Source organism: Diabrotica virgifera, chromosome 7 (genome assembly GCF_917563875.1).
Source record: "Diabrotica virgifera virgifera chromosome 7, PGI_DIABVI_V3a".
Taxonomy (NCBI): Eukaryota; Metazoa; Arthropoda; class Insecta; order Coleoptera; family Chrysomelidae; genus Diabrotica; species Diabrotica virgifera.
Window position 1 is genome coordinate 40,598,001 of NC_065449.1, and position 23,322 is coordinate 40,621,322.

At 35.0% G+C, this 23,322-nt stretch overlaps 1 protein-coding gene across 2 annotated transcripts in view; it reads left to right on the forward strand.

The window, feature by feature from the left end:
- LOC114329403 (uncharacterized) overlaps positions 1–19,522 on the forward strand; it is a 620,236-nt gene extending 600,714 nt beyond the window's left edge. For both annotated transcript variants that reach the window (XM_050655973.1, XM_050655975.1), the window contains 6 exons: positions 547–854; positions 5,918–6,254; positions 8,318–9,854; positions 12,066–13,293; positions 15,655–15,882; positions 18,142–19,522. In XM_050655973.1, the coding sequence (XP_050511930.1) occupies positions 547–854; positions 5,918–6,254; positions 8,318–9,854; positions 12,066–13,293; positions 15,655–15,882; positions 18,142–18,273 (3,770 nt within the window). In that variant the 3' untranslated portion in view covers positions 18,274–19,522. The remainder of the gene's footprint in view (positions 1–546; positions 855–5,917; positions 6,255–8,317; positions 9,855–12,065; positions 13,294–15,654; positions 15,883–18,141) is intronic.
- Positions 19,523–23,322: the final 3,800 nt, after the last annotated feature.

Consider the following 23,322-nt stretch of genomic DNA (forward strand, 5'->3'; position numbering starts at 1 on the left):
CATTTGATTTATTATTTTTAAGGGTTTCTTTTTGATTTACTCATTTTCCTTTATAATGAAGTACTTTCGCGTTATTTTTGAAAAACCACCCAAAAACATACATTTCGCAAAGAGGAAATCAACAATTTCTAGTGTGAATAACTGGGAAACTATTAACTTACACAGAAAAGTCAGTGAAAAATTTTTGCTATAAATTGAATTCTCTATCGATTTCGAGAGTTACTTAAGGATTCAATATTTTCTCCCCCGAGAAGGGGTGGCACTCAACCCTGGGGTAAAAGCACACTTTTCTTTTACATATTTCCTATATGAATTTCTATTTTGATGTCAATCATCGAAGAGGTTCTTTTAAAATTCTAAGCAAAAACCGTGAAAGAATAGGTGCTGCTTTATTTTGCTGTGGTATTTTTATGCTGTGTATTTAAAAATTTGTCAAAATTATGAAACGTTTCAGAAACTCTGATGTCTACTTTAATTCATAGATTTCATGAATTATATTGTAATGGTTTTTTACTATAAAATCACTCTTGTGAATGTTTGTTTTAGCTGAAAAACGAATCGAGTCATACAATCTGACCATCGGCCGCAGGTCCATCCTGGAATGTGACATAAACCCTTACGAACTTGTGTCATCCGAAACCTTTGGCCCCAAAGAGAAAGAATCACCGGCAGTCACTTTGGTTAATGGTCAGAGAATTCGGATCCGGCCTTCTGTTTCTGATAGTGAATACGAAGATGTACAGCTCAGGCTATCCACCCCTACAACGAAACCTGCTGCAAAAACTAAGCTGTCCTTAAAGAACATTGTTAAATCCAGCTCACCTATTTTAAGGGATAAGAAAATATTAAATGGAGTAAGTAGAGCCTTTATTTCTAAATGCACCGTAAATATAGTTCTGTAACCGCAGTGGCTGTTAAGTTATGATTTGATATTATTACACTGATTTTTTACCAAGTATTTTATTCTTAATTTTTGTTCTGGTGGTAGGAATATAATTCACTCTACTGAGAGTCCATTACACTCCAATAACAGTTAATGGTGCCGACCCGTGTTTCCGAAAGGTGTTGATTAAACTGAGTAGGTTTGCACTGCTTAACCTCGATTGAAGCAGTCGACATTACACATTTTTCTACCCTACCAATCCGTAATCCGTCTGGCAAACCTGGTGGGATATGCCCAAAACTTCTACAATATAAAAATGTTGATTTTTGGCGAAAGGTACCTCAAGTGAGTAGGAATTTTGTTCCACAATCCCCTATCGAAGTAAAAGCTGCACCATCTGTACCAAGCATTTTGTGAGGAGGGCGCAAGTCGGCATTGAAGAAGAAGAACAGCAAACAACTCTATATAGTAATGTATAACATCCGTTTCATGGCAAAAGATTAAAAACACTCGAACTAAAAGAGGAATTGGTGAATATGAATTGGAGATAATGGAACTATTAGAAGTGAAAAGAAGAGAAGAAGGGTATGTGAACTTACGTAGGCTTATTGCATATTGCCCATACTATAAAGGCAAGGAAGGCTAGACATACAGTGGAGTAGGTTTCTTAATCAATAAAAAAGGATGTGTGTGTACTTTGTACGCACCTAAGAAGTTATACTTCTATTATATAATTTTAACGAGATAAATAATATACTTAACAAGTTAGTTGTATTTTATTTAAATATTAAACTAACTTTTTTACCTACCACTTTCAATAAAATTTTATTAAAACAACCAAAAAAAAAATGAATCATCCGTAATTGGAACCCGGGACCTCTCGATCTCCGATCCAATGCTCTACTAACGTCTAGGATATCATTACCCAACACGGTGACAAATAGACCAAGTGAAGTATAAAAATGTTATACCTAGATATTTTATTATCTTACTACCGAGGAAGACAAATCCAAAGACACAAAAATTTTAATAAATAATATATTTACTAAAAACACTAATATATTCTTTTAATTACTTATTTGCTCTGATATATATATATACCTATCTTGAAAGATTAGCAACGAACTACATACTGTCTGAGAGCATGCGCCAGGGAATTCTAAAATTTCACTCTCGATCGTAAAGAAGTATAACTTCAAAAAGGAAAATTACAAATTCAAATAATTATTAACATCTCGGATAGTGTTAAATATATATGATCTTAAAACTAAATGCACAAACATATTGGGCAGGTTTATGCTGAAAATGCAACTACATAATGATAAAATACATACTTTTCACAAAAAACCTTATAAAAGCTACTGATAATAGCAGAGAACCTAAAATAATAATAATGGTATATTTGAATGCCAAAATTGGAAATTTCGGATTCGGCACAAGCAAGAGAAGAAACTCTTATGGAATTCATGTAAAATGCAAATATGTATGCTATTTATATCTATTTGTTACAAAGAGAAACGTAACAGAAAGTGGATGTGGAACTAATGGAACTACAAAAAAAGAAATTTTACTATTTTCTCTTAAAAAATAAAAGAATATTTAAAGACGTCACAACAATAAACAACGTAACAACTGGTAGTAACAATCGTATAGTTACGACGAAAATAAATATTATCACGAAAGAAGAGGGAAAAAGGATATTTAAAAAATAAGAGATGGGAGAATTCCGAAAGGTCTTAGAGAGAAAGCTCGGATCAGATCCTCCACATAATCAGGACCAAATTGACGATGTGAACAAAAAGATAAATAGAAACCTTCGCGAAGCCGGAGTACAGGTCGCATAAAATAAGAACTAAAGAAGACAAAATTAGCAACGGTACTAAGCAACTAGTGAAGGAAAGAAGACAACTACTAGCTGAAAACAAACTTCATACGCTAGAATACGTAATACAAAATAAGATAATTAGAAAAGTAATGTGATAAAAAATAATGTGATATCAAAAATTGGAACGAGATCTTAACAGAGCAAGCCATAGAAAACAAGAAAGGCTTGAAACGTCTAAGACCAACATTAGATTTTCAGAAAATTATTTAAATTAAAGACACCAATAACAAAGGAGAGAAGGACAAATATAAAATATCTAAGATAGAAAAAGACTTCTACAAAACCGTTTATATCCAGTGAAGCGACCTAATGAATCGACAAAAGAGAACGTTAAAATACAAATAAAAAACGTTGGATCAGAGATATTACCAAATACAGAGGGATTCGAAATAGAACGCGCTTTAAAGGGTCAAAAGGCCAAAATTATGGGAAGATTTACACTCACTTGAAGTTGAGTAGGTTATAATTAATATTTTGAAAGGAATATACATAAACAATATGGCACACATTCGTGTTAGTATTATCTTATAAGAAGTTATATTTCAAACTAAAGGGGTAAGACAAGGATTCAATAATTCCAAAAGGGAACATCTTCTTCTTCTTCTTCCTACTTTATAAATAGGCTCAATGCCTGTTTTACTTCGGTTTTTAGCCTCAGTTGACATTGTCTGACCATCGTTTCCTCGGTCGTCCCAATGATCTTCTTCCATTTGGCGATTTGTCTCTTGCTATTCGTACTATATTTTCTTTCATTCTTTCTATGTGTTGATTCCATTATATTTTTCTTCTTTTGGTCCACATGTTTATTTCTTTTATACCACATCTCGCTCGTTTTTCCTCACTTCTTACTCTGTCACTTAGAGTTTGGTTCGTTACTTTTCGTAAGACTTTCATTTGTGCTATTTCCAACAGTCTTTGTGTTTTCGCCGTATCTGCTCTTGTTTCCGCTGGATACGTCATTATCGGTCTTATTGTTAATTTATATATCCTGGTTTTCGTTTCCATTGTGAGGTATTTGTTTCTCTAGATTGTGTTTTTGAGACATCCTGGTGCTCTGTTCGCCATGTTCACTTGTTTTTGTACTTCTTCTTCCACTTTTTCGTAGCTTGACAGTTTTATTCCCAAGTATTCTGTTTCATCATTTGTTATATTATTTTGTTATTTACGACCAATTTACATCGTCTCGATTCCGCTGATACCACTATCGATTTAGTTTTCTCTGTTGAGATCACCATGTTGTATATCAATCAGAGCCGTGTCTTCGAATTCTTTAATTAATCTTAGTAGGTCATCTTCATTCGGCTGTTATTATGGCGTCGTCGGCGTAGCAGATTATGTTTATTTCCTTTTCTCCCATTCTATATCCTCTCCTTTTTTAACTTTATTTATGATTTCATCCATTATCAGATTAAATATTAATGGGTTCAGCGAATCTCCTTTTCTAATGCCAGTTTCATACTTGATAGGTTGCGATAGCTCTCCCTACTACAGCTTACCATAGCTATCACAGCTTACCTTTATATATATATAAAGATAACATAGGGAACAACAGAAAACATAACAGGCAAAAATAAAATAAATATTAGCATTGGAAGAGCAACTGTGAACTCTGCAGTAACGTATAGAAATGAAGTGTACAGTTTAAATCCGAAGCAAACAGAAAGTTAGACGTAGTAGAGAGTAGAGATGGACCACCTTTAAATAAATATCGAGACGATGTAGTATTACCCTTAGAGTAGGGAAAATTTTACACTTCCATTCTCCCTACTCTAAGGTATTACCAATGACACCATTAGTGATATATTAAATGCGACAGACACGTTAACTGATAAAATATAAAGGATGAGTCTTACGTGGTTTCGATATTTTCTACGGATGAAAGAAAGTAGATGGTCAAGTAGAATATTGAGATGGAATTCGCAAAGAAGACGTTGGAACAGAAAGGCATTGTAGCGCAGTAATTAGGAGGAAGAGAACGCTGTAGACAGGGAAATATGGCGACTAGGTGTGGGAATACGCTGTTAGCTGTTAAAGCCCCTAATTATAGAAAAGGATAAATAAGTATTCCCATTCAAAGAGAGAGATTGAATAGAATTAAGCTATAATAAATGACTTTGGGGCAATTCAATTACATACCATACTTGTTTACTCAGTGTTGAATTGAATTTATAAACCTTTAACGAGGAAACCTAGTTTCTTTATTATTTAAGATATTTATTGTCTTATTTCCACGTAACCCTGGTTTTTCATTTTCACCATCCAGGTTTCTAATTCTGTTCTATATCTTTTGATAACTTTTGCAAAATTTCTTTAGGAATTGTTTTTCTAAAATAAAAAATCTACGGTTTCGTTTTGATTTAAATCTGTCTCCCTCCATCCTCCGATAGTACTATTTCTAGGTCTTTCTGTTGTCAAGGAGGCTCTGATGAAGACTCAAATTTATATCGAAAAACTATGGTCGTGTTGATGTAAATTTGTCTTCCTCAGAGCCTCCTTGACAACAGGTAGACCTAGAAATTGTACTATCGAAGGATGGAGGGAGACAGATTAAAAAAAAAACGAAACCGTAGATTTTCTTACTTTACTAATGCCATACTCTGTATTTACAGAGACTCGTTTCATACGGGTTCTCTAAACCGTAAATTGGAATATTTTCCTATCGGTGCCTTTTGTTATTGTCATACCTAGGTTAAACAGAGAACTTAAATCGAGTTGAAATTCATTTCACTTATTCCCCGTTAGAGGGCGTTCTAACCATACTGCGATATAAATAGTTTTAATTTATATCGAGAAACTACGGTCGTGTTGGTGTAAATTTGTTTTTCTCAGAGCCCCCTTGACAACAGGTAGACCTAGAAATAGTACTATCGGAGGATGGAGGGAGACAGATTTAAATCAAAACGAAACCGTAGATTTTCTTATTTTACTAATGCCATAACTCTGTATTAGAGTACACAGACTCGTTTCATATGGGTTCTGTGAACCGTGAATTGGAATATTTTCCTAATAGTGCCTTTTGGTATTGTCATACCTGGGTTAAACAGAGAACTTTGTGTGTGCTCTTATCAATAGGTTCATTAGAAACCTAATTGTTCTATAATGATATTTAATTAGGTATATTTTCATCAATATCTGTATTTATTTTTTAGGGAGACACACCAAAACAAAGATCGAAAAGCGATTCAATTACATTAATAAATAAAGATAGAGAGCTCCAACAAAAGTTCAAATCTATTTTAAAGAAATCGTCGGAGCGAAGTCCATCACCAATCGAACGAAGTGGATCACTTTTCTATATCCCTCTGCCCAATTCAAAGAAAAAAGTACAATTTCTGGTTAACAATGACTCGAGTTGCGACGAAAATAGCGAAGAAATGATTGAAAATAGTTATGAAAGTGATGACGATAATGTTTTTGAAGAAGCTAAACCAGTGGCAGCGGAGGTAAAGTTAGTCACACCGAAAGAACCGACGGAAACAAGTTTAAGTAAGTATTTTTGTTAATTGTTAAAAAAAATTAAGATATTTAACTTCACAACATTTTTCCCTGAATGTACTATATTTTACATTTTAATTAGTTCTTAGATCAAAGAAAAGACAAAATATACATCTTTTATCGCTTTGTACCTCTTTTGAATCTTCAGATCACTGTGCTATTCTGGACTTCTTGTTCTTCAAGTTCCATCTTCTATCAGAGGCTGAAAATCATCATGGCTATGAAGACCCTGTTAACTTCCGCTCTAAATAGTTCTACACTACTGCACTCGAACCACTCTCTCAAGTTCTTATGCCAGGATTAGATATGTATCAAGTCAAACTAGTTTTATTTTATTCAACAAACTTGACTTGACTTAAAAACCAAACTTTTTTTTAAGTTTGACTTGACTTGATTTCAATATCTTTAGGTTTGACTTGAAATCAAACTTCTTCAAACAGTTTGAAGTTTGAATATCATATTGCGCAACGTGTTTATTTCCAATTCTAATTGAGAGCGTAACGAATTTTGTTTTGACGGATAGGTATGAATCTGCTACTCCGCATATTAGTTTGTAGTTCATATTATTAAGAAGGATATGCTTGGCTTGTTTATTACGTTCGTTTTGAAGTGTGTGCTTTGTGAAATAATATCTGAACCTGAATATTTTTCGGCTCAGAATAAGTATCAGATCAAATTGAGTCTAATTTTGAAGGTATTCCCAGTGCAAAAATTAAGAGAAAAGAATCTACATACTTGTATTATGTAAAAATAAAGAACAGCGTTATAAAATGACAAATAGTGAACTAATTCTTTAAGACGACATTGCAAAGTCGCAAAAAATTCATTAAACCTACTCTATCAAAAATATATTATTTTGTTGTTCCTTCATAAATTTTTGTTAAAGAGGCCGTTCAAGTATTACGAAACGCAATTTTTGAAACTCTTACATCCTCTTTATCCCATCTGAATCTTTTCATCTTTTGTTGTGAAGAAAGGTCCAGCTATTTATTGCAAACACGTGTTACTGTGCTTGATCTGGTTAATACAAATTTTAAGATTTTTTCACTTGAATACTATTGTCCTATTGTAACATGAACGGAGCGTGAGGGGCCAATATAATACAATCCAGGGGTTCTACGTAAAATATAAACGAAAGTTGAAAAGCTGGGAGATTGTGATTCCGTAATTTTTTTATTTAAGTTAAAAAACAATGTTACGTAACGCGCTGTTCGAACCCCCCCCCCCCCGCTGTTTAATACATACAATATATTTGTTTATTATGCAGGTGTTTCATTCCTTGTAACTAAAACGTTATGTAATATGTTTATGAGCTTTGTATGTATTTTGAACATATGTTCGATAATCCGAACAATTTTATAATCCGAACTACACTTGTACCAATTAGTTCGGATTATCGACGCTCTACTTTAATTCGATTGGCACATCATCTGATACAGTAGCTTTGAATTTTTTGTTTTTAATGGCACAAATGACTTCTTTGCCCTCTTTAAATATATTCGTCTTATGCTTTTTTTAGATCCTGTCATTTCTTTAAGTATTTTTGTGTAAAGTATAGCTATCATACTTTTTATCCAGATCTTTAAATTACTTGCATTTGCCGAAGACTCACCTCTCTTTTGCCTCTTGGTTTTTTTGTATGATGTTTCTCTGAATTTCTTCATTTTTATTCAAGACTTTTGCTTTATGTTTTCTTCGTTTTTCCATAAGTTCAAAAATTTCTACTGCCATCCAAAGTTTTCGTTTTTCTACATCCAAAGTGGTTTGAGAAATTCTTTTCCTATTGGCATAATGAAATTTTTCTCATTTTTTGGTCCATTGTTAGGGTTTGATCAATAGTAAGAATTATTCTGGACTATCTGTGGTTAATTCATAGATTCAATCATACACTCATAAGATTTAATCTCTCTATCATACGGTATATGGAGAAAAATTGGCAATATATATTGCAATATTCTAAGAATTTTTCACATTTGCTCGTTTTGATATAAACCTTATGAATTTTTTGCTCATTATATTGATATAATATAGATTCTAATTTTCGTATTTTTTAGATGTTTCAACACCGAAAAAACCAGTGAGTTTGTACCGTAGTCTAAGCGATCGAATGAAAAAAGTTGAGTCGAAAAACCTTTTCCATGATACTATGGCTATTAGGCATCTAAAACAACGAGTAGGTTTAAAAATAGATTTCTCAGACCTTGAGAGATTGGACGGAATTAATCAAAAAATTAAGAAGCTCTGTTTAAAGTCTAGTTCTGCTAGCAAGGCAAATATAAATACACCCTCTGATTCAGGCAATTCATCGCTTGAAAGAAATGAAGATTTGTCTTTAACGAACCTCAACAATCTGATACTACAAGAGCCAATAGAAGTAAATTCAACAACAGATACTGAAACTGACAATGCAGAAACTGACAACACCTCTGCAAGTTCTTTGACATCATTTTCGTCAGATTTGACAGATAATGCAAATAAAATCATGGAAATACCATTAAAAACAGAGGAACCTTCAGAAAAGCTCGATGAAAAAATTGCTTTAGCTAAGTTAGATATGTGTATCAATGAAGCAAAAGTTGAAGTAGTTGTACCAAAAGATGATGTACCACCGATAGTTCCACCCAGGAAAAGAAGCAGTAATAAACAACCTCCGTTAAGCAATTCAATTAAAATTGAGGCAGTTAATACTGAGGTCACCAACAAAACAGTTGTTAAAATAACTACGCCTCCAGCTGTTCACAAAATTCAAATAAAAAATGAATGTTCAGAAGCTCTAAATAATAGCTCATTCAATATTTTGGAAAATGCCCAAAGAAAAACATCAATAATGATAAATGGTGATGATTGTTATTCGACGGTTAATGTAAATGATAATATTCCTTTATATCAATCGTCAGTTGTGGTCAAAGATTCAGTAGGAATAATTCCTATATTCGAGAAACCCGAAAAACAATGCAGTACGATATATATCACAGGATCTTTCGTTCCGTGTGAAAAAGAACCCGAAAAAGTAGAAGAAAAAGCAGATACCAAAGAAACTGAAGTTGAAAAACCTGCTGAAAAAGACTCAGATGTTCTAAGAGAGCTCCTGAAAGACCCTGTTGAGGCAGTAAGGCGTAACTTGGTCCCACATGTCTGTGGTAAATCAGACGTGCCTAGGCGACAGCGCGACAAGAAGTTCCTAAACGTTAAAATACCCAATTTAACGTCTAATTTGTTACCAGAAACGACGTACGAAGACGTTTTCATGAGGCCAAAACCTTATGAGTCAATATGCGATGATTTGTCATCCGAACACAGTTCCTCTACTCAATACGAGTTAATTGATCCAGGATCAGATTGCTATACTGATCATAGCAATCGCAGCTCGGTTACTGAGGAAGAGTTAGCGAATCGTACGAAGTTTTACGAACTACTGGCAGATTCAGGCATCATCGAGGTAACTGAAAATGATGATCATATCTACGAATCTATTAAAGTTAATAATGATCCGATCTACGAAGATATTGAGATACCGCCACCTCTACCTAGCGCTCCACCTCCTGCAAATATTATGGATGATATTAATTTGGACAAAGAATTTACTACTAGGTAAGTGGTATATATTATATGAGTAATTATAAAGTAAAATTTTTAAAAGTTAGGTGATACCTAGTTACTTCTATTTCAAATAAATGAAATAAAAATCTAAAAGATTTCATAAGTTGGAAACAATTTCTCACTTACACATATCCCCTATCCTTCTATAATTTAAAGAAAAAACTAGTACGCCACTGAGATATTTCAAATTAAAAATTATTTTTGAACTCCCTGTTCAATTTCTGACAAACAATCTATCTTCCCGTTTGTTCATACGACGCTTCGTTTTCATGCAAAAAATAAAATATCTTAACACTTACAAGTGTCGTCAACACAAGAAAAACACGTAACTCCATTTTCCATAATTTTTCAGGAAAGCCTGTAACATGTAACATGTAACATTAGGAAAACATGTAACAGCTTTTCTAGTATACATTTTAAAATTAGAAATCTACATTTAAATTACGTATTATTTGTCGGATGGCTAGAATAGGCGATTGGCTAATGGATGGCAGTAAAATCTCATTTTAAGTAAAAATTGGAGTTACGCGGGTTTCTAGTGCCGACGACGATAGATACTTCGTCGGAAACTTTGTAAGCGTTAAAATGTTTTATTTTTTGCATGAAAACGAAGCGTTGCATAAAAAAAAGGGAAGATATATTTTTTATCACAAATTGAACGAGGAATTAAAGAAAGATTTTTGATTTGAAATATTTCAGTGGCGTGCCATTTATATCTTTAAAAAAATTCAGACTAATACCCGTACGTGTGCCAACGGTGAATATAAAATTAATAATTGTATGTAAAAAAATGCGCAATAACTACGTCTTAAAACCCACCAAATTTCATTTGCAGATCTCAAGCGGTTTTAGAGCAATAAATAAATTTAAGAAAATCTACGGTCTCGTTTTGATTAAAATAAAATAAGAGGGCTTATTCCCCGTTAGAGGGCGTTCTATCCATACTGCGATATAAATTATTTTAATTTATATCGACAATCTACGGTCGAAATGGTAAAAATCTGTCTTCCTTAGAGCCTCCTTGACAACAGGTAGACCTAGAAATAGTGCTATCGGGGGATGGAGGAAGACAGATTTTAATCAAAACGAAACCGTAGATTTTCTTATTTTGTTAATGCCATACTCTGCATAGAGTACAAAAACTACTTTCATATGGGCTCTCTGAACCGCAAAGTGGAATGTTTTCCTGGCGGTGCCTTTTGGTATGTTATACCTGGGTTAAGCAGAAAGCTTGAATTGTGTCGAAATTCATTTCAATAAATAAATCGTCAGTTTCTAAGAAAAATTATAATACCCCGTATCTCGGAAACAAGTGAAAATCGAATAACAACATATATGAGTTATTTTTAATTTTTATTATGTATATTATAGTCGTAAAGTTTGGTACGTTCCTCCCCTCAGCCTGTATATATGTTACAGTTTAAGTTGATTCTTAGTTAGAGTTGACTATACCTAGTTCGAGTCAACTCAAACTAAAACGAGCAGTAAGAGCTGATTTGAAAAATTTAATTCAACTTTTAGTAGTTGAAGTAGACTCTTCCTAACCCTTGTTAGTAAAAGTAGAGCGCGGGAAAAATAGAATCAACTCTTACTAGTTTGAGTTGACTATTCCTAAATCGATTCAGTAAATGTAGATCAGAGGTTACCAACCAGTGTGCCACGGCACACTGGTGTGCCCTGAAGTCCCTGTAGGTGTGCCGCGAAATTCACATAACAATACATTATGGTTAACTCATTATATAGGTTATTTACCCAAGTGTGCCGTGGCTGAACGAGTTTTTAAGTTAGTGTGCCTCAAGCTAAAAAAAGTTGGGAACCGCTGATGTAGATTATATGAGTATAATCTCACATACTTTTGATCTATCTACTAATATTGAAACTACTTATTAGGATTTGAACATATCCAGTATCATTTAATTTCTAGAATTGGTTATTTGTTTGAATCAACTCTTACTAAAAGACATTGGGAAGAGTATACTTTTTCTAGTTGGAGTCTACTTGTACTAGTAAATGTTCATTTTATATTTTTTTATAATCAACTTTTACTAAAACCAGCCGTTTAAGTTAACTCGAACTAGGAATAATAGTCAACTCCAACTGGATAATCAACTTGAATTGTAACATATACACAAATAAACAATTTTGAAAAAATCAAAGATAATTATTGTTAATAAATATTTATTTTTTCTTACTATGTTGTAGGTCCATATTTGAGGGAGCCTCCAAATATGACATTCTTAGCTACCTTGTAGATGCAAAAGAGAGAGGTTTAGTTCAAGAAGATGGATACACTTACTTTCCAACAAATGGTACGACTGAAGACGATATTCCTATCTCACAGATGAGCGCGGTTAGTGATTCAAGTGAGGATAACTCGCTTATATTGGCTGGAACGCTCATGGATGAAAAGTTAACAACCCAAAAGGGAGCAGAAGTTGAAAGAAATGATTCCGGAGTTGGTTCAGAAACCAGCAAGAGTTCACTTAGTAAATATAGATCCAAACAAGAGATATTTGCATTGTGCGAGGACTGTGAGGCTTCTCTAGAAGGAGCTAATGGGAACGTTGCTCTTTTATGTAGAAAATGTGTGAAAAAACGGTCAGAAAGGAAAGAAATAATTACCGAAATAGTCGAAACGGAAGAAAAATATAGTAAAGATTTGCAAATTATATTAGAAGAATTTTATCAGCCAATGTTGGTAGCAGGCCTGTTAACACCTGATCAGCTGTCTGCTATATTTTTAAATGTAGAAGAACTTTTAGAAAACAGCCAAGCACTAGCGGAGCGGTTGCGAGATGGTGTTGAAATAGCTGTAGAACAAGGTGACGAAGACCTTCTAACGGTTAACATGGGCAAGCTCTTTCTGGAAGCTATGCCGATGTTACATGCCTTCGAAACTTACTGTGTCCGACAAGGAGCAGCTAGTTTACTCTTAGCAAGCCTGGAAAAAGAAAAAGAGCTCCTAAGAATCTTTCTAAGAGTATCTCAAATGGAAAATACAATGTTAAGGAGAATGAATCTTAACTCTTTTCTTATGGTACCTGTTCAAAGGGTTACAAAGTATCCATTGTTGCTGGCTAGATTATACAAAGTGACACCATCTCATTATGATAACAAAGAGGAACTGAAAGAAGCTCAGCATAAGATTGAGCTACATTTGAACCATATGAATTCACAAACAAAAGACGTACCAAGTAAGTTGTGGAGAAGAATTGGTAGTAGTTCCGGCAGACGATCAAGTTCGGAAATGGATTTAGTTAATATCAAGTTAAGAAAAATAGCTGTGGATGTATTGGAATGGAATCATGAGGAGGCCAAATTTGCCTTAGAAGGAAAACTTTTGTTTACGCAACCCACGGATAATAATTGGAGAAAGGGAAGGACCATCAAGTTAACTCCTATCAATGCGATGCTGGTCATTAATGGAAAGGTGAGGTATATTTATTAAAGCTCTTCTAACCATTTTAAAGTACTTTATCATACTTACCTACTCCGTGGCATTTCGTACCTTCATGAGTTTAAGCCGACTCGACAACATGCCTCCATTCCTCTCTCTTAAGGTCTCCTGATATATTATCTTGCTAACGGAGTCTAGGACGACCACGTGGTCTTCTTTCTGTTGGGACTTCTTCCCATACTAACCTTACTGTTATTTCGTCAGAATGTCCCTTGAGGTGTCCTGCCCATTAGAGTCTACTCATGGGCGTCCGCAGGATCAAAATTAGGGTGGGGTCAGAAAAGTTTTGAAAATAACGTTTTTGAAGCCAAAATTATAACTTAACGCCTTCATACAAAAGTGAAGCAAACTAAATATAATTTAAATATAATTTAAATATTTAAAAAATTTTTAATGCTTTTTACAAAAACGTGATGCAAATTTAACAAGTTTATTTCCTCCTAGATAAGCCTTCGATTTGTGAAGTAAAATAAATTGTCTGTTCCTAAACAATATTATTAAAAACAACAATTTACGCGGATCAATTGTAAATTCTTGTAATACTTTCTCTACAAACTCTTTCTTTTTTGGTAATATTTGTTTCCGATTCTCGACCATTGTATTCCGCAACCATGTTTTTATTCTTCGAAGACTGCTGAACGACCTTTTAACTGTACACGTAATGCAAGGCAATGTTATGAGAATTTCCAGCAATTTTTTTGTTAACGGATGAAAAGTAGTGGACGCTCGAACCAGTTCAAAAATTTCAATAGTGTTTCAGTTGTTTAACTCATTATTAAGGCGTTTTTTATTCCAATATTCTACCCATACTATCTATTTCATCTATTTCATAGTGGTTTAAGGATTGTCTCAGTTCTAATTTAAGGCAATTTAAATCAATTTTTGAAAAATGCTTGGGATGCAGAAGACTCAGGGCGAAGGCTGGCGTATTTTCTTCGGGAAATCGTGTCTCTAGAGAAGATATGATAGAATCCAGATACGGAAAAATCATGGATCGCCTCCATTATTCACTAGGCGTATCAGCTGGTTGATTGCTTCTATGCTGTTGCTTGTTTATAGTTCTAGGGGTAGATAATTCAAAACCGCATTCTTCGGCTATCTTATTGGCTTCATGCAATAAAGTGCTTGTTACGTTATCTGCATTCTGTCTGTGTTTTTAAAAAATGTCCATGATTTGACGAATATGTTCCGCTACCTTTAAAACATTAGTTTGCTCAGATTGTAGGTGGTTGACTCAGTGGCGCATCCAGCAAGATCAAGCATCGTCAACAGGGGGGGCTGATTGGCTAAATTTCTATGAAAAATCATTGAATAAATGAATGTTTTTATAATCTTATTATAATATAACTTGGTTTGAGAGGGGGGCGATCGCCTCTATCTCCCTCCCCTGGATCCGCCACTGGGTTGACTATAGGCTCTCGATATTCAGAATATTTTGCAATCAAAATGACAGCGACAATAAATCCTGACTTGCATGCCGCAGAATGCAACTGATAATAAGATGTTTTTCACCTTCCTCTACCGAAAGTATACTTTTCCTGCCCTAGAAGGACCAACGACGGTTAAAAAGTATCCACAACATTGCATTACATCCGATTTTCTAAATACCTTTTTTCCTAAAAATCTCAAATATTTAGTAGTTGTCAGCGTACTACTGCCCTATTAGATGGCATAATTAGCATTTCTATAATTTATTTCATTTCCTTATACGTTTATAAAAACTTAACAGTGAACTATAAATAATCCCCTTGAATACCTTTAACACCATCCTAAAATGGAAAGGGATTTCCAAAAATCATGATCATGATGTGTCATGTCAATGTCTTGAGTTCATGTGTCAAATTAGCAAAATCTAAAAGAAAAAAGGCCAATAAGTGGGTAAAAACAAGCATAGTTTGTTCAGTATGTACTGACCGACAACTGCTATGCACAATTAAACAGAGAAAAACGGCATACCTGGGGCAACTAATTAGAAACGAAAGATACCAGTTTCTGCAAACCTTAATTGAAGGAAAGATCGAAGGAAGAAGGGGAGTGGGCAGGAACAAAATGTCATGGCTCCGTAATGTCAAACAATGGACAGGACTAAGAAATATAGGAGACCTAATACATACTGCAACGGATAGACAAAAATGGTCAAACGTGACCGCGAACATCCACTAGTGGATTGCATAAGAAGAGAAGAACCACTTTCAGATAGTTCATTGCTTTTTTTACGGTATTTGGCTTCCAATTCGGCAGGTCTCACCTTTATTTATTTTTTAATCTTTTTTTTCTTTAATGTTCTTATTTTTCTCGTCAATTATACACCTAATTTACATTTTACTATTGTAGCCTTCGCCAAATAAAAGTAGTGACAGATCAGAAGAGAATGGTGGTCTATTTTTCTCCAAAACCGGCGTAAGAGAGGCAGCTTTACTACTGGTTCGTGATAAAAATGGCCGATATTCATTGCTAAGAGATCCTCTTTACCTAGACCGATGTGTTATAGCAGCAGATCCCGCTTGGCAAAGTTACTTTGAAGTGCAGGAACTATTAGGGAAGGATACGTTCATATTTAAGGTAAGTATTTTAGTCAAATTATATAGTCAAAGATTGTGTGTGGTTACTTTATATCCAAATACGGTGTAGTGGTCTGCTTTCAAGTGATAACCCTGAGTTATTGACCACCATCAAATATCGAAAGTTAGAATACTTCGGAAAACATTATGCGAAATGAATCCAGATATGCCCTCCTACAAGGCAACCTGCAAGGAAAAGGATTTTGGAAAGCGATGTCTATGAACAAGAAAAACATCCTGGTTAAAGAACCTCACAACCTGGTTCAACAAAACATAGGATAAAGATTGCCGTGATAATCACCAATATTCGTCTCAGATAGGGCTTTTCATCGATTGTCGTTTGTTTGGAGCTTCTTTCAGGTGTCGTATAATATTAATATATCCACGTCATACGTCTTTGGTTTGTATCATTGTTATATACCAATAACGTACGACGTAGATATATTAATATTACATGACACATGAAAGAAGCTCGAAACAAATAACTGTAAATGAAAAGCCTTATAGGCACATCAAGATAAAGATCTACAAGTTGGTTGGGTGGATACCCAAAGCTGATCTGTCGAATATTCCAGAATGAAAACATTTCACGCAGACCCATTTATAGAATAGTAAAGGTGTGCGAACAGGGAATACCAGGTCAGCATCTACCAAAAAGTGAAAGATCACGTGCGTTTACTGCTCAGAGGTCATAGAGATTGGTGAGAAGGGAAAAAGCGAGGGTGAAATATCAACTAGGAGATTGACGCTGACGCGTCAATGCAGATCTTCTGACTGTAGAGGAATGGTCTTAAATATCGATGGAGACATAAGTACCTTAAAAACCTTCAAGGAAAACTACCTCGTGTATCAAGGTGTTGTCGTCAACCCAGGCGAGTACACTTTGCCAATGAAAAAATCATTATTTTAGACGACGAAATGTATTTTTAAAGTAATTCTGAAATGAATGGAAACTTGTCTGGTTCACAATTTCTAACAGGGATGTGTATCTTTTGTGCAAAGAGTGGGGGGTGAAGCTTTGAATAGTCAGAGCTATATTGATAACTGATTTTCCAAATTGCTTTAGTTTGCCCATGTTTTGACAAGGTATAGCCATTTCTCAAGAGATACTCAAAACTGGCTTCGACAACACCACATAGGTAGACTTTGTTTTTTTTTTGTATTTTACCGTCTAGAAAAGTTTATCATAGATATTGAGAAGCCCAAGATGAAACACAATTAAGACGGCGAAATTACGAAAAACTGAGAAAAATTGATTTGATTTTCGTCCAGAACCTCATTAGAAACATTTGAAAAAATTTGCGTATAGTAGAGCAGAATGAGCCGCTCCACATGATTCGACAGTATACTTTATAGTAGGGGAAGAAAGTATGCTAAATGTGCAGTCATTCGAGCGCTTTGGGGACCTATTGGGTTGTAAAGAGTAGTTTCTAAAACCAAAAAAAAGTTAGGTAAAGTTTTCCATTTTAGTGGGGACTTTCCATTTCCAATAATCGTTTTTTCCGATTATAGCGCCATTGATCCATAATTCGAAAAAATATTTCAAATAAAAGTTACTTATTTTTACGTAAGGTAAGGAATCCGAATCTGCAATAAAAAATGGAGGCTCCTATTTAAAATTTTAAAATAACCCCATACCCCACCTCCGTGGGGGGTCGTGTTTGGTGCTATTCGATAGATTTTTTAAACATATTGAATAAGTGTATTTTTCAGTTTTTCGATCTGATGTTCATTTCGCGAAATATCGCGGTATTCGTATTTAAAATTTTAAATTTACCCCCCACCCTCTCCGTGGGGAGTGGTGTTTGGTATCATTCGATAGATTTTTGTCAAATATTGAGCACGTATTTTTTAGTTTTTAGATCTATCGTTCATCTCGCGAAATATTCGCTTTTTTCTTGTGAAAATTTTTCAGATTTTTGAAATATACACTGTCTTGCATGTACTTAACTTACCTTATATTAATCTGACGATTTCGAGTTTCTCTAAGGGTAGATTTTTTTTCACCCCCCCCTTAACGAACTCCCCTGTGTTTAGAGCCAATATGTCGAGGTACATCTACAGAGTACCAGGTTTCTCCCCATATGATAATCTGACGCGCTCGAGTTACTGCAAAAATCCCTTGGGCTCCCCTACCATTATAGGAAAATAAAAAAAATTAAAACCTTATTAAAAAATACTTTGTTATATTTTGTTTTTTTTATTAAGATCCATCCACTGTGTGACTGTATTTTTGACTAATTTCACTTCTATTTTGTAGGCTGAAGACGAAGAACAAACAAGCATGTGGTATAAACAATTACAACACCATGCACAGGGAATGGGAGCTTGGAGAAAACGAAGAAACGCTTTGGCAAATATCATGATCAATGGAATGGGCCTACGTTCTTAAAATCGTCTGAACTCTGGGCTATGATCTCAACAGTCGCAAATGCAAAAGTCATATTGATATACACATTATGTCTGTTAAACTCACTTAAGCTTCTTTGTACTGTATACAAAAAACGTTGAATATAAAAAGGGCGGTAAAAGTAAAGTAAACGCAAAATTAACGCCAAATTTGGGATGATTTATTAAAAATACTTCCTCTGTTGTCTATTCGGGCATTTCTGACCGCCTTTTCCAAAGCTATGTTGAAAAGGAGACACACCAGCGCATCTCCCTGTCGCAGTCCAACATGCTTTTCCAACGCCTTTTGCTTGTTCGCCATGTATTTCGACTTTTCAAACAACTTTACGCATTGTAGCCTTAACCAATCTTATCAGTTTATCGGGAATGTGGAATTCATCTATGGCTTCATACAATTTATTTCTTAGGACACTACTATAGGCCGATCCAAAATATACCAAAATATGGTATGTGTCGATATTGCATTCATTGTTTTTTTTTCTGTATTTGCCTTAGCACAAAGATCTGGTCTGTTTTTGATCAACCAGGCCTAAAACCACTTTGATATTCGCCAAGAAGCTCCTCTGAATATGCACTAAGCCGACCATATAAGATACTCGAAAATATTTTGTATGTGGAAGGAGGGTTATTCCTCTGTAATTTCTACATTCCAATTGATCACCCTTTTTGTATAGCTAGCAAACAATTCCAATACCCCACTCTTCCGTGATTTGTTCCTCGGTAGTAGTACGGGATGCGACAAAACACCTAAAAAATACTAAATCTGCAGGAAGAGGAAGTGATGGTATACCCGTGGAGCTTATTAAAAAAGGAAGTGCTACCCTGAATAATTAAATATATAAAATAATATTGAGAGATTTGAATGAGGAACAGAGGTACACTGATTCAAATATGTCCTCCATATAATAATTCTGCGTTTACTATGAAACGTTTTAGTATTTTTTAATCACCATTTTTAAATTTGTTCTTCGTGTTTTTGCCAACTAAAGACGCATGCATATCTCACATCACTTGTAAGTGTCCCATTAGCGTACCATCCGTATGTAAGTTGTATATATTTACTAGTAATTTAGCTGTGATATTGTGGATTTTCCGGTTGTGGGGTAAACTATATATGTTTTATTTTAACTAGCTTAGATGTATTTAATAATATATGTATTTAAATCCTAATTTAAAAGTAAAATTATTTCTTGTAAAGGAAATTTTTATTTTAGAATAAAACACTCAACGTATTTGTAAGTTTTATTTTTATATGAGTTATTAGTTTACTAGGTATCGATACCCATAAGAATGAGGTTATTGCGATGTTATATCTTTCCTATATTGTTGTATAGAGTTAATTCTTGAATTTTTTTTAGACGTATCCTGCAAGAGAATTGAGGATTTTGAAATGTGACTTTATCGTCTAATCCTGAAGGAATCGTATACCGACCACATTACTAATCAGGGTATTTTGCTGGGAATGCAGAAAGAAAGAGCTGTTAATCACAATAAAAACAGCCCAAATTAAATACCTCGGTCACATCATGAGGAACAGTGAAAGATATGGATTGCTGTAACTAAACTTGCAAGGAAAAGTAGAAGGAAAGCGAGGACCAAGAAGGCGAATGATTTCCTGTCTGAAAAATCTGCGTACGTGGTTCAACACAACAACCACAAATCTTTTTAGAGCAACAGTGTGCAAAGTACAGATTGATATGATAGTCGCCAACATCCGAAACGGATAGGCACTAAAAGAAGAAGAAGATCGGTTTACTGCAGAATGATGCTTATAACATTGGATAGCTTTTTTTCATCTTTAAAGAGGGGTCTGGAATCTTCAAAAGACATCTCAATCCAGAACGGCGCCTGATTGACCTTGGTGCAGGAATTATTGATATTGTACATTTACTCTGTGTGGAGTACTGAAGGGAACCATTCTCGTTAGAACTTTACCGCGCTGAGCAGATGGGACGTGAATTGTAAATTGTAGAATTCCCTCATCTTTCTTAGTCTCAGCATCCGTATGGCTTGCAAATTGTAGAAGCCTCGGAGGTGTAACCAGAGAAGGTTCCCATTGTTTTCATTCTGGTGGGGTGTAGAATAGCATGATGTTGTTTTATATGCCATTAGAGTGAAAACTTAGTCTTTTTGCTAGCAGTTGCCGTTAGGGCATCTATGCCATTTCGTTCGTTGCAATCCGGGACTGCACGCTGGGGTTTGTTTCGGTTGGATCAGGGAGAACAGCATATGTGCCTCCTGATGAGAGACTAATAAGTTTCGAAACCGGTAGGGGTGCTTGCAGCACTCTCTGATTGGACTAGAATATGGTTCGGCTGTGTTTTCGTTTTGCAACGAAATTGAAAATGGTTATTCATTTTTGATACATATAACATTCTAGAAACTTGATTCTTAGTTGTAAGTTCAGCTGAGAATTGCTGAGATCTAAGTTTCATAAATGCTCCTCTTGCAATTTATATATGAGTTTTGATTTCTTCATCCGGATTTATCGTCTCATTCATCCAACATCCTAGGTAGGTACTTAAAATGGTTAACTTTGGTTATCGGTTCATTACTTACTGACAATTAGATGCATAAGCCGACTTCTTGTTTACTAATTACAAGTAACTTTGTTTTTGTTGTATGTATGCTAAGTCTATCTATATACTCGAGACTATAATATAAGACACGATCTATAAGGAATTGATAATCTTCGATACTTTCAGCTATGATCGCGGTGTCATCTGCATATCTAATGTCGTTAATAGTTTTCATTCGTTAAAAATTATTTTTAAGTAAACGTTAAACAAAGTTGGGGACAACACACAACCCTGTCTAACACCTATTTGAATGCAAATTTTGTCTGTTTCTTTGCAGTCTAGCAGAATAGAAGCTTCTTGATTCCAATATAGATGTTGTAAGTCTCAGATATTTTTTAGCTCCTCTCTGTATATATTAAATAGAAGAAACATTGTTTTTTATGGGTAAATGAAGCACGTACTTCAAGTTGAATATTTTATTATTTTCAATTATAGTTGAAACCTCCACAGTGATATAAAATGCACACAGCAGCGGTTTCCTCTTCTAGATAGAACCGACATGTATTATCTTATTTTAAGCCAATATAACTCAAATGCTTATTGAACTACAGCATCCAGTCATCATCATCACCATTAATCGCGTTACGACTCTTCGCGAGTCTTTGAAGCGTTTAATATTGCCTTCCATGTTTGTCGATCCTTTGCCGTTATTTCCCATTGTATTACTCCCATTTTCTCCAGATCTTCTCTGACTGCATCTTTCCATCTTTTTCTAGGCCGTCCTACAGACCTTCTCCCATCTGGCCTTTCCCAAAACACACTATTTATAAGGCGATTGTCGTAAAGAAGTTGTTTTGCACCGGATGGGAAAAGTCACGGAAGTCGTCAGAACAGCTAAAAATCGAAAACTTGAATATTTTGGCCATGTTATGAGATACCCAGATAGATATAATATCATCATCATCATTGGCTCGACAGCCCTTTCTGGGTCTTGGCCTGTTCCAGGATTCTTCTCCACTCTGATCTGTTTCGTGCTTTTTTTCTCCAGTTTTTTATTTTTAAGGTTTTATATCATTTTCTATTTGTTCTAAATATCTCAGCTTCGGTCTTCCTCTTGTTCTTTTTCCTACTGGCATCTGTTTGAACATTTTGTTTGGTATTTCGCCTTCTTCCATTCTTTCTACATGTCCCATCCAACGCAGCCGTCCTATTTTAATGAATGTTATGATATCTGGATCCTCGTATATTTCGTATAGTTCAAAGTTGTACCTTCTTCGCCAAATTCCATTTTCTTTTGTGCCCTTATATATGTGTCGCAAGATTTTTCTTTCAAAGGTGGCTAGCAATGTTTCCTCTCTTTTAGTGAGTGTCCAGGTTTCTGAGCCGTATGTGAGTACCGGCGTAGATATAATATACTCAGTTTAATAATACAAGGCAAGGTAGACGGAAGAAGAGGACCAGGTCGAAGAAGAGGACCAGGTCGAAGAAGAACGTCATGGCTTAAAAACCTGAGAGAATTGTTTAACAGATCCTCTGCATCATCTTTCCGGGCTGCCGTCAACAAAATTAATATAGCCAACGCTCGATAATCGAGCACGGCACATGAAAAAGGAGAAGATTGTCGTTACTGCGTATCACAGGCCCTGCCCATCTGAGTCTATTGGTCTTTATATATCTCACTAGATTTTTCTTTCCGAAGAGATACTCTTTAAAAGAATTAAAAGACGGACGTACTCTCAATCATTTATTGTAACTTCCGACGACCGGTTTCGCTCTCTAAAGTATGCAGAGCATCTTCAGGTCAACGGCCACTAAATGACTCGGATACAAGGAGCTACTACCTCAGTATTCATTAACATGATGTTTCTGCTTAAGTTATGCTAACGGGAAATGGTGGAATAGACGGAGAATGTTGCAAAAGTAAACAAGTTTATGGGAATTCTTGAGGGTGAAGAGATAGTTCGTGAAAAACAACCAACAAATCTGTGCCTGTTATGTTTGTAAAGTAAACTGCAGTGAATGTCATATATACCTACAATTTTTTTTAAAATGTGATGGTTTTAAATATTTTTGTTTCTATTTATTAAAAAATTTTGTTTTTATTTATATTTATTAAAAGACTTCTATTTATTAGTGTATGTGTCGACTCCCGGAGCACCTGGTTTCCAAGGTCAATGAAAGGCGCTCCTGGAGCTTCGAGGTTCTTTGGTACTACAATAATGCAAACGGATTAGTTATAGGTTTTTGGGGTTGCTGAACAAGAATACGTCAGCACAGACACAGGAGCACATGGTGCCCAAGACAGGTTATCTTCTGGAGTTAAACACCTAAGAGTAATCCATTTGATTCCTCCGACACTCCAGAAAATAACCTGTTTTAGGCACCAGGTGCTCCTGTGTCTGAGCTGATCACGTATTCGTGTTCAGCAAACCCAAAAACATATAGCTAATCCGTTTGCATTAATGTAGTACCAAAGACCCTCGAAACTCCAGGAGCTCCTTTCATTGACCTTG